The sequence below is a fragment of the Cornus florida genome, unplaced genomic scaffold (genome assembly GCF_030987335.1).
Source record: "Cornus florida cultivar Cherokee Brave unplaced genomic scaffold, ASM3098733v1 CherokeeBrave_3.0.0_Hap2_Chr07, whole genome shotgun sequence".
NCBI classification, from domain to species: domain Eukaryota; kingdom Viridiplantae; phylum Streptophyta; class Magnoliopsida; order Cornales; family Cornaceae; genus Cornus; species Cornus florida.
The window spans coordinates 12,178,052-12,191,646 of record NW_026775577.1 but is presented as its reverse complement, the minus strand read 5'-3'; the positions used below and the strand labels follow the sequence as shown (position 1 = coordinate 12,191,646).

The window sequence follows — 13,595 nt, the reverse complement described above, 5'->3', positions numbered from 1 at the left end:
TAAAAAAAAAAAAATGTTTGTCACTTTAATATATGTTCATAATATTGTCTCCAAAAAATAAGATAAAGTGTAGGATGTGCTGATCAAGAGTCCTAAATACATTGACTAGTGTTCAATATATGTGAATTGGTGAACAAAATTCAAAAAAAGAAAAAGATAAAAAAAGCCATGGAGGCTGTCAAAGAGAAAGTCGGACTTGGCAAAAACTCGCAAATGGGTAGCAACCAAATGTCCGAAATAATATAATTTAATTTTAAATTTTTTTGACACAGTCATTTTTCTTTCTTATAAGTGAACACCAACTTTGGAAATATGAAAGTAACAATAAATGATCGTTTGATTGCCTTTTTGAGAATCTCGGTGCTGATGGCCTTACTAAGTAGAAACATGAAAAGACAATCATACGAAAATGTTTAACAGCAAGAATATAAGTCACATAAAATGGGAGCGAGAGTGAATTCGAGAGCGGGAGCATGAGCGTGAGCGTGAGAGCGACAGAATTAAATCATAAGTAGTGAGAATTTGAACGAGAGCGTACGCGGACCGTGAGAGCGGGAGCGCGCTCGGAACGTAAGAGCGACACCTATTGAAAAGGATTATGTGACTTAGGCATCCAACAAAACAAACTTGTAATAGGCAGACTAACCCTTATATCTTGACGTTGATGAGAAACATAAAACCCTTTAAATAGGACAACTAACATACCTTTAGCGAAACCAAGCTGTTGACATGGGCACGGTAGGTGGTGTTACAATCTCTATCATTTTCCTCCAATGTAAATGTAGAAACTTTTCTCGTCTTGAGGTTGTAAGCAATGTAAGTTTTGGACGGATTTGGAAAACGAAAGATCGCCACCTCTCCGTTTTTCAACCAGACAAGAGGAAACAAATGACCTCTCAAACAAAAATTCTAGGGATCGAGCACTTCATTAAGCATGACAGTGTGACCAGATAAGTCTATGTTATAAAGCCTTGTCCACTCCGACCCTTTGTTTAGTTCTGTCAACGCCCAAACCTCGCACAAAAAATACTTTCGAACCATGAAAGCAAGAAAGCTTTCCTTCACTATAAAATAACCCCCTTTCCCAATGAACGATTTCGGATTCGGAAGCCTGTGCATTTTCTCAGACTCAACATCCAGAGCTAGAAGATAACTACACGAAACTCGAGAACCGGGAGTCCAATAAAGATACCCTCCGGCAAATAGTGTAGAGTGAGTTTCGGAGAAGTAGAGATCAGTATTCGGAATAAGTTTAGTATCAATCAGTGTCCATGGAGTTTCAGCACCCACAGTCAATATCGCGTACTTGAATTCGAGTGATTTGACAGGGAAGACACGGACAACTTTGTATTTCCTGCTGGAATGAGCATACACTAAAGTAGAAAGAGTGGACGAACATCGAATAGGTTCGAATAATGGAGGGCGGGTCAGTATTTGGTTGGTGACAAGATTTGCAACACAGAACAGAAGGTCATTGTTGTCGTGCCGGAACAAAACCAAGCCATCGCAAGTAGAACAAATGGGATTGGAGAAGCCATAAGTCGAGTTTTCCCATTTTCCGTGGACGACAATGTCGACAACGATGGCATACTCAACCACTCTTCTCTTCACCTTTTTCTGATACTGAAAATTGAATTGTGTCATATCTTTCAGTCACTGGGATTATCTTTTTATAATTGTTGGATTTTTGTAGATGACAAAGTAATTTGAAATTCAAAATCATATATTGTTGAAGGAGGCGCCAAAATAGTACTCACAAAAAAAGGAAAGAAAATATATTTCCTTTTCATTTTCGAAAAAACATAATATTTATTAGTAGAAATTTTCTTTCCTTTTTAAAATGAGAAGTTTAACCGCTCAAACAATGCCAAACATAAATAATGAACATATGACAGCATATAAGAAAGAATCATATAAGTATATTAATTTTTACTCTTTTTAAATAAAAAATTATTTAGTCAGGTCAAGTTATGTTTTGAATTTTGTTTGTCAAATTAAAGGAACTTTTGTAGCACAAGTTATTTTTCTGTCTTGCACTGTATAGTTCAATGCAAAGTAGTCGTTGTGATAAATTAAGAAAAGATTAGAAAATTTGTGACCATTTTTTTTTATGTAAATTGTTAGAGAAATTATTACATAGTTCGGGACCATATAATCCTGAAGCAACTTAAACAATCATAAGATGTCATGTAATCAAATTTTTCAACTTTATTCAACCTTTTTATTACATGGCATTTTGATTGGCGGGATCTCGTGATCCCGAACCATGTAATAATTTCTCCCATGGCAACCTGCAAAAGAGAATTAGCGGGTCTCAAATGCATAAGAGGCTAGCCATCACTTCAGTGACGGAGCCAACTTGGGCCCGGGGGGACGTACCCCCCACCCCGCGGGCCCAAGCTGGCCATTGAAATTATTATTATTATTATTATTATTATAAATTTATAAAATATTACTTTGTGTCCCTCCTAAAATTTAATTTTTGTCAAAAATACCCTTAGAAATGAAATTTTTTCACATATATAGGTATATAATTTGTAAATTACTACTTTGTGCCCCCCCTAAAACTAAATCTTGGCTCTGTCCCAGAATCACCCTCTAAAATTTCTCTCTCAATTATCACACATTTTATATTTATGTAAATATAATATGTGTGTGTGTGTGTGTGTGAATTCTATAAAGTAGATCGGATTTAAATTTTTTATAGCATATGTCTAAATGAGATAGCCCAACTAAAGGAAATGGCTTTATAAGCTGTTTGTATTTGTTTTTCCGGATATTTTAGGCGTTGGCTTTTTTTTTTTTTCAAAAGGCTAAACGACTAAAATATTTGAGGAATAAGTACATATAATTAGGGATGGCAATGGGGCGGTTTGGGGCGGGTTTCTCATTCCCCATCCCCGCCCCCGTTTAATTTTGATGCCCCCAAAACCGCCCCATAACCGATTAATTTTTTGCCTCTAATCCCCGCCCCCGCCCCCGCCCCCACCCCCGCCCCATCACCCGCCCCATAACTGATTATATTTTTATTTAAACACAATCATAGCACATATACACATATATATACATATATATATATATATAGAAGTGTTAGGTGTAGGGTTTCCAATATATATATAGAGAGAGAGAGAGTGAAGGTTAATTTGGTAAATATATTAACATGATAGGATAAATTAATAATTTAAAATATTAAACGAGGCGGTTATGGGGCAGGTATGGGGCAAGAATCTTAGTCCCCCGCCCCCACCCCGCAACCGGCCGGTTTTTTTTTTTTAATCCCCATCCCCACCCCATTTAAGTAAACGGTTCTCCAAACCCGCTTTAATTTGGCAGGGGCGAGGCGGTTCCCCACTGGATTGGGGATTTTTACCACCCCTATACATATTGGACCTTCGGCCATTACAAGCCCAACCTAGTGAGGGCAAAAGGAGCCCAATGAAGGGAACAAGGGACAAGCCCAATCAGAAATCAAAACTAACAACTGCAATTTACGGTTTGATTAGATACGAATGGTGGGTATAAGTGTATATTCAGTAGCAATAAGTTTGGAGGTCTCGGAGGAAAGAGTCGGGTTGTTGATTGAGCAAAGAGAGTAGACATGAAGAAGAGAAAGGTACGTGGTTGGTTGTGTCTTGGAAATTTGCTTTGTTGTTGAGTAATTACTTGAATCCTATGAATAGAATAGAAACACATGATTCACATAGCTGACTCCAAATAATTGAAAAAAAAAAAAAAAAGGGGGGGGGGTGTTGATTGTGAATTACGATGCAAGACTACTATTTTATTCGGTTTGTTATTAAATGGGATACTAATAATAAAATTAATCATCCTGAGTGGAAAGGAAAATTCAATAATTTACACAAAAGGCTGAAGTGCATAGTGATGGATCTACATTGAAGGTAGTGGGACAATTACCCCACTTAATTTTTTTTTAAATTAGTAATCTACCTTTATAATTTGTTCATTTTCAGTAACATACCCATAAAATATTACATTTACCCCCAAAATTCTTCCCCGCCCCCCATCTTACATCCTGACTCCGTCCCTGAAAATACAGCTACTTATATACTCTCCTTGCTCTATAAAAAAAAGAAAACCATACATTACTTCATTTTAAGTCCATTCATTTAAAATTTAGTTTGAGCTTCTCATTAACTAATTGTAGTGGATGGAAATGCAAGTATTCACATTTCACACCCCATTTTCATCACACACTCCCCTTCGTAGTTAGTGTATTTTTAGAAGGTAATTATGTGATTTTGTTTATATCATCGCAAAAATTAATAAAATTAATCATCTCTAGCGCACATGAATGGTGGTTGTTTTCATCTATCATTGTCAAGATGTTATTTAGGTCTTGTTTGACAAGCGATACGATTGCGTTTTCAAATCATGTTTGGGACAGACTATTGTAATTTGAAAACTTGGAATAGCATTAAAATGGATCAAACTCATATTACCAAATTGATTATATTAATCTGTTTTGACACTGTAGCAGAGCAAACACGGTTCAAATTAAAAACAAACTTATATCAATAAACTGTGGCTGAGGCATCACATATATAATAACCCAAAATTTGAGGCCTCTCGTTTCTCTCTCTCCTTGCAGCTGCTCTGTGGTGATTCAAAGGGCGAATCGACTAAAACCCTTGCGCCACCACGGAACGAAGGAAAAAGCCGGCAGCGGCGACGCAAGGGTGTGGTCGGTGAAGTTGCTTCTTAGTTGGTCCTCACACTAATGGAGCTTCTAGTTCTTGCCAATGTTCATGTTGTTGATGCTTCTGGGTTTGGGTAATCAAGGAATCACGGTTTATTTATTTAATTACCGGAGCAACGGGTGAACTTGGTTATTTATTGAATTACCACTGACATCATCCAATACAAATCATTATCCAAACAGCAATTACTTTGTTCAGTATTTTATGGACAAAATTGTATATCAACAATGATAAGTAAATTCCCTTAACTTTATTTATTCAATTACCAATATATTTAATTTGTGATAAATAATACCATATACTTTGTTTGTGGTCCCCCGGACCAATTTTATTTTTTATTTTATTTTTATTTTTTGGTGCTACCTGCAACATTAAGAAAGTAAATCAATTTGTCCAATAATTTTTTTTCCCTGAACTGCAGCCATTAACATTTCAGGTGGTATTTTTTTTTTTTTTGTTAAAAGGGTAAGCTTTAAAAAAGAGAAAATATGAACAATAGAGTCAATTGAACCAAGCCCAGGAACAAGCTCCAAGGCAAGCACCAAAGACTAAACCAAGCAAACACAGAACAGTTACTACATACAAGTGGGACATACAAAACCAACCAAAAGACCTTGCAGCTCATTGTGAGCTACAAGCACCTGTACTGAGATCAGATCCATATCATATTAGAAACCATGATTGACCAGACGCAAATGAACATCCTTACAAGAAGAGTTGCTGCATTGCCTCCACGGAATTGATTTTGCATAACTCAACACTGTTTCTTAACTTGAGTGAGGCAAACCTTGCTTTGATACACCCTTTGATGAGATGAATAATATGAAGAACAGAAGCTGTTTTGTTCCTGAAAGCTCTTGAATTCCTTTCCTGCCATATGTAGTAGATGGTATATGAGAGAAGTAACTTATGGGTAATGAAATGCTCCTGAGTCCACGCTGAAGAGCACCAAGCTATAAGATCCTTCCAATTGTCTGGCTTGATGTAGAACCCTGCTGCGTGCTGAACAAAATCCCACACAATGCTGCTGAATTGGCATTTGAAGAAAATGTGGTCCACTGATTCACTCTCTGCAAGACATAAGTAGCAAGCATTTGTATAATGTTTCTTTAGCATAGGTTTGGTATCCAATGTTGCCAATCTTTCCTTAAGAGCCATCCATGCAATAAATCCATGTTTGGGAATATGGTATTTGAACCATATAAGATTTTCCCAAGCAAAAACCAGAGAGGGAGGGGAGAAATACACCATAGTAAGCATGTGTGAATAATTAAATGCTGAACTTGGCAACCAGTGAACTTGATCAATCTCATTTGATGGAGAGGGGATACTTTGAAATTGTAGGGCAAATTCTTGTGAATGGAAAAAAGGTACATGCTGAAAAGAGCTTGGAATGACCCACTGATTGTTAGAAATTAGGCTATCAACTTTGACTTGAGAGTCCAGTTGAAGAATTTCCACATCTGTAAGCCCAAGTTGTGTTGCAATAAGACCATTTGGCAGCCAAAAATCCAACCATAAACTAGTAGAATCCCCTACTCCAACTCTGTGTCTAACTAAGTCCCTAGCCATATCCCTCAGCTTTAGAAGTCGTCTCCAAAATCCTGAACTGGAGAATGAAGCTTTGACAGTCCAAATGGTTTTGGCCTTGATAAAGTACCTGAAAGTCCAGGCAACCCAAAGACTTTCTTTTCTTGAGCAGAGTCTCCATAGGTGCTTCAAGCTTGACACTCTATTAGTAAGTTCAAGTGAAGGAAATCCAAGACCCCCAAAATTCTTTGGCCTACAAATAGCAGTCCAAGCCACTTTAGCTCCAGTGTTTTTAAGGTCAGTTCCAGACCAGAAAAAATTCCTTAGAATTTGGTTGATTTGGTCAATGACTTTCATGGGGGGAACAAATGCTTGTGTCCAGTAGGCTTGAATGGAGAAAAGAATTGACTTTGTCAGAGTAGCTCTTCCTGCATATGACAAAAATCTAGAGGTCCAATTACTAACTCTTAATGTGATTCTATGAATTAAGGTTTGACAGTCATTGGCATTGATAACAGATGAGGTTAAAGGCAACCCAAGGTATGTGATTGGTAGTGTCCCAATCTCAAACTGTAGAAGAGATGAGATGTTGATCCTAGTATGGGTGTTAACCCCAGCAAAGAAGACATGACTTTTGGAGCAATTGATGGAAAGTCCAGAGAACTTAAGGAAATTGTTAACTGCATTATTCAAAATCTCAACAGATGCAACATCACCATAGGAGAACAACATGATATCATCTGAAAATGCTAAGTGTGAAAGTGAGAGCTTCCTACATCTCCAATGGTACTTGAAGTTATTGCTTTGTGAGATTGCATTGTCAAGGGCCAGTGATAGAACTTCCATTACAAGAACAAATAACTAGGGAGAGATGGGGTCGCCTTGCCTGACACCCCTCTTTCCTTTGAAGAAACCACACAACTGTCCTTTAAGGGAAATGGAATATGAAGGAGTGGTAATACACTGCGCAATCCAATGAATAAACTGGTGTGGAAAACCAAACAATGACAGGACATCAAGGATAAACTGCCAATGTAAAGTATCAAATGCTTTTCTTAGGTCAATTTTGAGGGTGCAACAAGGTGGATGGGATGCTCTATGATAACCATTCAATAGTTCATGTACCAATAAGATATTATCTGTGATATGCCTATTTTTTACAAATGTTGTTTGGGTAGGGCTAATAACAGAAGGGAGGACCATGCCTAATTTGGTAGCTAAGAGCTTAGAGATGCATTTATACAATAGGTTACAACAAGATATAGGTCTATAGTCATTCACAGTGGTGGGATTATGGATTTTGGCAACCAGAGCAATGTATGAACATTTTAGGTGGTATTGTACGACCTACAAAACATGTTTTTTGTGATTTGCTTTTAAAATTCAGAAATCTTAATGAAGTTACCAAATATGTGTTTTTTGTTCTTGATTCAAAAATTCATAAAATAAATGGACATTATCAAACAAGTTTCTGATTTCGATTCAATGCACTCCTACAACAAAAACAGTTGTTTTGTTTTAGCAAAAACAATATCGCATGCCAAATGCGCTTGGTAGTTAGTTAGCTTCATCAGTACCATTATAATTTTCCATTCTTAAATTATATAAACAGATGTGGTAGAAAATAAATTTTATTAGAAATCAGTTTCAACCTTCATCAATGCATTTGAAACATGCTATGGGTTTTATGCATCCTAAAGATATTGATTTCTCTTATTTTAATAGATAAATTGATATAAATGTTGCTCCTGAAAAAGAAAAAAAAACATTTTTTTTTTTGAAAAAAAAATGGAAGAATGATTTGTTTGATTGGACAGCAACCTCGCTTACTGCTTTTTATTAGAATTATACCATCAACCTTATACCATCAACCTTCACTAAGAGGCCGGCCCATTACATTAATGTTGTACTAGTAACATTTTTTTTTTAAATGGAAGAATGATTTGTTTGATTGGACAGCAACCTCGGTTACTGCTTTTTATTAGAATTATACCATCAACCTTCACTAAGAGGCGGCCCATTACATTAATGTTGTACTCGTAACATTTTGGTGGATCTAATAACTTGATAACACATTCTCATTCATATAATTTTATTTCCTTCTATATCTCTTCTTATTTTAATTACTTTCACTTTTGGTGCTTCTCACCCACTCTTGCGCTTGTGATTTTAATGTATATATAGGCATTGGGAAGACTAGAAATACTCAATATCTTATCTTTAAAACTATTCACCTAAATATCCTAAATATTTATAAATTTTACATAACTCTCTAATCTTCTAAAAATCTCTACACTTAAAAAAAAAAAAAAAAAAAAAAAAAAAAAAAAAAACCATCTCTATGAAGTCTTTAATATTCAAAAATCCTCTAATTCTCTCAAAACACTCTACAATTCTCTATCTCTATAAAAGATTTATTAAACTCAACTTTTCACATATGATTTACCCAAAAAAAAAAAAAACTTTTCACATATGACATAAAAATACAAAGTCGTGTGACACAAATGATGTCATAAGATTCTTATGAATCTAGTTATTGCAAATGTATCAATGTGTATGTTTCTTTTTCCATAATTTGTGAATTGTGATTATAGTATCCAACCCTTGTCATGGAACAAAGTCATGTGCAAAAATATCTATCTATACATCGTTGTTCAACAAATATTCTCTATCTTTAAGCTCAATATTTCCACGTACAAGAAAATTAATAAACATTTCTTCTAACGTGTCAACTTTATAGCTAATAATTCTTTTTAGTGTCACACTCTAGTTGGGTTGATTCCAGTTATTATTGGTTTCTACACCCCAGAAGACAGCTGAAATTTGAATAATTTTTTTCTAAATGATAAAAATAAAATATAAAAAATTGCGAAATATATTATTCCTAGCAATAGGAATAAACTGGTAAAAGGATAAAAATAATTATTGCAAAACAATATCTATGATTCAAGTCGCCACATATGAAAATATAGAACTGTCCTCCAATGAGAGCAAACATTTAAATAAAAAATTGTCAGCACTTATAAAGAACATCTAAGATTCATGTCCCACTTTTCAGTCTTACTGTCACATGTGCCAAAGGATTGTTAAGTTCTTTTGCCACAGATTTTAGCAGACTTAGGAATAAATATTGGTTGCGCATGACTTACCAGTTTATTTGAGTCGTAATGTACACATGCACGTGTGAGCACGTGTTGTGTACGTACGATTTAGATGAATTTGGTGCACCTAATACCTTCTTCAAGTCTTGAAACTGGACAGAGTTTTGGAAACTTTCGTATAAGATCTTAGTAATGCAGTAAAACGGTTTACTACGTACTATGTTAGCTATATTGGTATTTTGAATGTATGTGAAGATATCTCAATATAAATTTTCTTTATTTTTTTTTTAAGTGCGAAGTTTAACCGCAAAAGATAAATAATGACGATATATAAATGACACTATGACAGCATATGATAAAGAACCATATAAATATGTTAAATTTCACCTTTGCATGTTTTGCATTATATAGTCAGCTCTAGTAACAATTATGAATGGGTCAAATTGTATGTTTAAAATTTTATTTCTCAAATTAAATGGAACTTATTTTCGAATTAATTCATTTATGTGGAAAGAATGTTTTAAATGGTAAGTTTATTATACCAATTCAAGACTTTTTCCTGGATGTTGCTTGATATTCAATAAATTATTATTGATCATTTACCGGGAAAAAAAAAAAAAAAAAAAACTATTATTGATAGGTTGAGTGCTTATTATACGAAATTATTTTTTCTTTCTTGATGAGTAGTTATAATTAGTTATGTTTATTGTCCAAAAAAGTAAATAATTACTAATGAAATTGCAATCAATAATTAAACAGAAAGTGTAATCAATAATTATTAATGAAATTGAGATTGCAAAGAATTAAAGCTTCCGTCAACTGCTAAAGAATGATCGAATCCGCCCTGAGTTCGACCAAATTAAACGCCTTTGAAACCTTATACACACATACAGGATACATATACATGTATATATATATATATACACACACACACACATAGATGTTTATAATAACAATAGCAGAAAATATGTCAGATTTACGTACCGAAAAGAACGAAACAGACCAAGTTAAAAGATGATCACAGAATTCCATACTAACGTTTTTAGAGCGAGAAACATATATACATATACAGGCTTAGAGAGAGGCGTACGTAACGTACCCCTTCTCTCTCTGTATATAGATGTTTCTCTCTCTAAAAAAGTTATTATAGAATCTGAAGAAGCAGACGAGGAGAGAGGCGTCCGGAGAGAGAAAGAGATACAAGATGGGAGGGAAGACGTAGCCCCCCTTATAACAAAATTGGAGGGAAGATCGAGCTAGGCGTTATAAGAACGCTTTTGTTCCTTGCTAATCAAGGAAAGTTAATATGATATTATATGACACGTGTCATATATCTGTTGCATGGGCACACTTACAATCGAGGTTAATGTAACAAATTAACAATTTGCTCCTTTTACATATTGGTGAACATGGGAATCAATGGATTATTTATTTTTTATTATTATTATTATTATTGTTGTTATTTTGAATCTTTATATGTATTTAATTTAATTTTTAGTTTTACTTACTTAAAAAAAATTATAAATTTTATTTTTTAAAGTGATTATTGATTGAGTAATTATTGATCATTTATTATATATTTTCTTTTTTAATAATTGATATGGTTCATGTAATAATTTTTCATTCCTTAATATTTTTTTTTTTTTAAAGTAAATAAATGCATAATTAAACAATGTTAGTAGAACTTGGGCATATCCCTAAAGTCCAAAGACAAGAAGTCCGCCCCCCATAAAGAGAAAACGACCCAAAAAAAAAAAAAAAAATTTAATTGGGTACAAAGAGAGGCCCAAGTCAAGTCCAATATCAGTCACCCCACAACTAAAATCAGAACATAGGTGGGAAAATCATCTATTCAAAGGGGTTGATTTGGTCTGGTTCCAAGAAGGAATGAGAAATACTTTCTTGTTCACCTTTGGATCGTGTAACGGACAGATTCAAAATGTATAATTGCATGTATAATATATGTATATAATTGCATATATTATATGAATGGTCCGAAATTCAAACGCATCCCAACGGACGCAAGAAAATTTTTCTCAGGTGAAGGTTCTAACCGTTAGCAATTTTCTCTGCATACAAACATCCACAGCCGTTTGAACGAAAAATTGAATCCCCATAATTATTAGATATAATAATGCTAGTTAGGTTATTTTAGTCCAAGACTCTGAATAAATCCGATGTGTTGCCTACAAAAATGGTAAGAGGGATTTTTTGTTTTTTTTTTCTTTCATCAAATAGGTCCGGCAATGGGTCACCCACGTGTAATATTTATAGAAAACAACCACCCAATCAGTGGTTGTGATTGATGAGCCAAGTGAGTGTACTTTTTGGCGATGCATTTTATGACTACTCAAATCAATCATGAACATTGGAGAAGTTAAATTACCCAAATATATATCTTAATTTATCAAAAAGGACAAAAGGAACAGTACTTTATTCTGATAAATCCACAATGACTTTATTCCACTTTATGGGTATAATTTAATAGATCACTTCTATGAAAAATGAGTTTGATAAGTGACTCCCGGAGTTTGGTTTTTTTATATTCTTAAACCCTCACAAGTACAATCCAAAAGGAGAAAAAAAAAAATCAAAAAAATAAAAATAGAAAACACCATACTCAACCAATCAAACTTTTTCTCTTCTCTTTTATTTCACCAACCCGGGCCCATTAAAACATGGGCCTCAATCAAATTATAAATGGTGACATGATCTGGCAACAATAGATTGATGAAGAGGCCTAATTGTGCCACCATTTTAAACTATTACCATATGGACAAATTTAATATGATGCCTACTTACCACCCACCATGCTCCCATTCACTAGGCATGGGTGGCCCGTGTCCTGCAGTTGGCCATCCCAACCACCGCCACACCCTTTTCCGGCCGCCGCCTTCCGCCACTAAAACCTCTCATCTCCACCACATCATCCTTCGAACCCCCACACATCACTGTATTCCTTTGCCAAAACCCTTTGCCCTTCTTGCTCTTGTTCTTGCTCCTCACTCCATTGGTGTCGCTTTCCGACGAAGACAACAACGACCCAATCCTCCGGTGATCGCCCTTATCGCGGCCAACAAACCTACTAGACTCTATGTAAAAGTCCAGCTGCTTCGAAATTCTCTGGATTTCATATGTGTCGAGAAGAGAATTGTCCGTTTGGCTAGGACTTAATTTCGGACCCATTGACCGTGACCCTTCCGTGACCAATTCTTCTTCATTGGTTTTCATAGCTTCTAGCTTGTACCGCGTTGGCTGTGGAGCTCTGTGAATCTTCGTAAGATCGAATTCGCGCATCGGTCTGAGCTCGGATCCTGAACCACGTTGATACCATGCCCATGCAGCTGCCTTCACTGTCGCCAATTCGTCGACGTCCTCGCCGTGTTTCTTCCTCTCCGTGAAGTACTTGTAGATGCCGGGGAAGGTTGAAGATGACATGTTTGTTTTAAAACATATGATAAAGTGTTGGGAAGTTTATATTGTTGTACCATTGTAGTTGGGGTATATTTTTCTCTCAAGAAAGGTATGTATGCGTCATGGGCTTTGTTTGGGTGCAATTGATATATAGAGAGAAAAAGTTGATAAAGGTCCCTGTTTTTTTGTAATGTCAAGACTTGAATATGTGGTGGGTCATTGAGCCAACCCTATGTGTGAGGTGGGTGTGATTATGGGGTTCTAGAATTGAGTGGACTCTTCTCATTTGGAATTTCTTTTATTATTATTTTAATCAATTAATTAAGGGTGTGAATTAGTCTATGTCGACCTAATAGAATAATTTGTCATTATTTAGGAATTAATTATGGAGTTTATACAATAAATTATCGGTGGTTATAATTGACACGCAGGACATATTGTACTATGTTGTATTTGTGTAATATCAATGTCACAATCAATGACAAAATTCAATAAAAGAAACATTTCAACTAATCAAAAAATATAATAGTCATGGGGGCATTAGTTCTGATAATCTAATAGTCATGGGGCATTAATTCTAATAAAGAATCTAGCACAAGAATATATAGATATACTTGTTTTATATATGGTATGTGATAACAATTCGTGAGAAGCTCACTGATTGGGAAAGATTGAGATCATGATAAGATTCATCTATTGCACACACCAAATCCTGCGGAGCCCATAATAAGTGAAGGTATAAAATAAACACCATCAGAGATTTAAAAATGATATGACAAAAGAGGTAAATAAACTGTAATTGATGGAAGAGATCAAGAAAGGATGTCTCACA

General features: G+C 35.1%; 2 protein-coding genes across 2 annotated transcripts; both read right to left on the bottom strand.

The window, feature by feature from the left end:
• Positions 1–909: 909 nt before the first annotated feature.
• Positions 910–1,644, bottom strand: LOC132316257 (uncharacterized). Its single transcript, XM_059814767.1, has one exon. It carries the CDS (start codon positions 1,642–1,644, stop codon positions 910–912), a length of 735 nt encoding a protein of 244 aa, XP_059670750.1.
• A 10,284-nt stretch (positions 1,645–11,928) lies between these two features.
• Positions 11,929–13,246, bottom strand: LOC132266383 (uncharacterized). The gene has a single exon (XM_059767235.1). It carries the CDS (start codon positions 12,785–12,787, stop codon positions 12,173–12,175), a length of 615 nt encoding a protein of 204 aa, XP_059623218.1. The 5' UTR covers positions 12,788–13,246; the 3' UTR covers positions 11,929–12,172.
• Positions 13,247–13,595: the final 349 nt, after the last annotated feature.

Excerpts from the sequence above, each read along its gene's own strand:
- LOC132316257 (XM_059814767.1), bottom strand. The coding sequence starts at position 1,644 with ATGACACAATTCAATTTTCAGTATCAGAAAAAGGTGAAGAGAAGAGTG.
- LOC132266383 (XM_059767235.1), bottom strand. The coding sequence starts at position 12,787 with ATGTCATCTTCAACCTTCCCCGGCATCTACAAGTACTTCACGGAGAGG.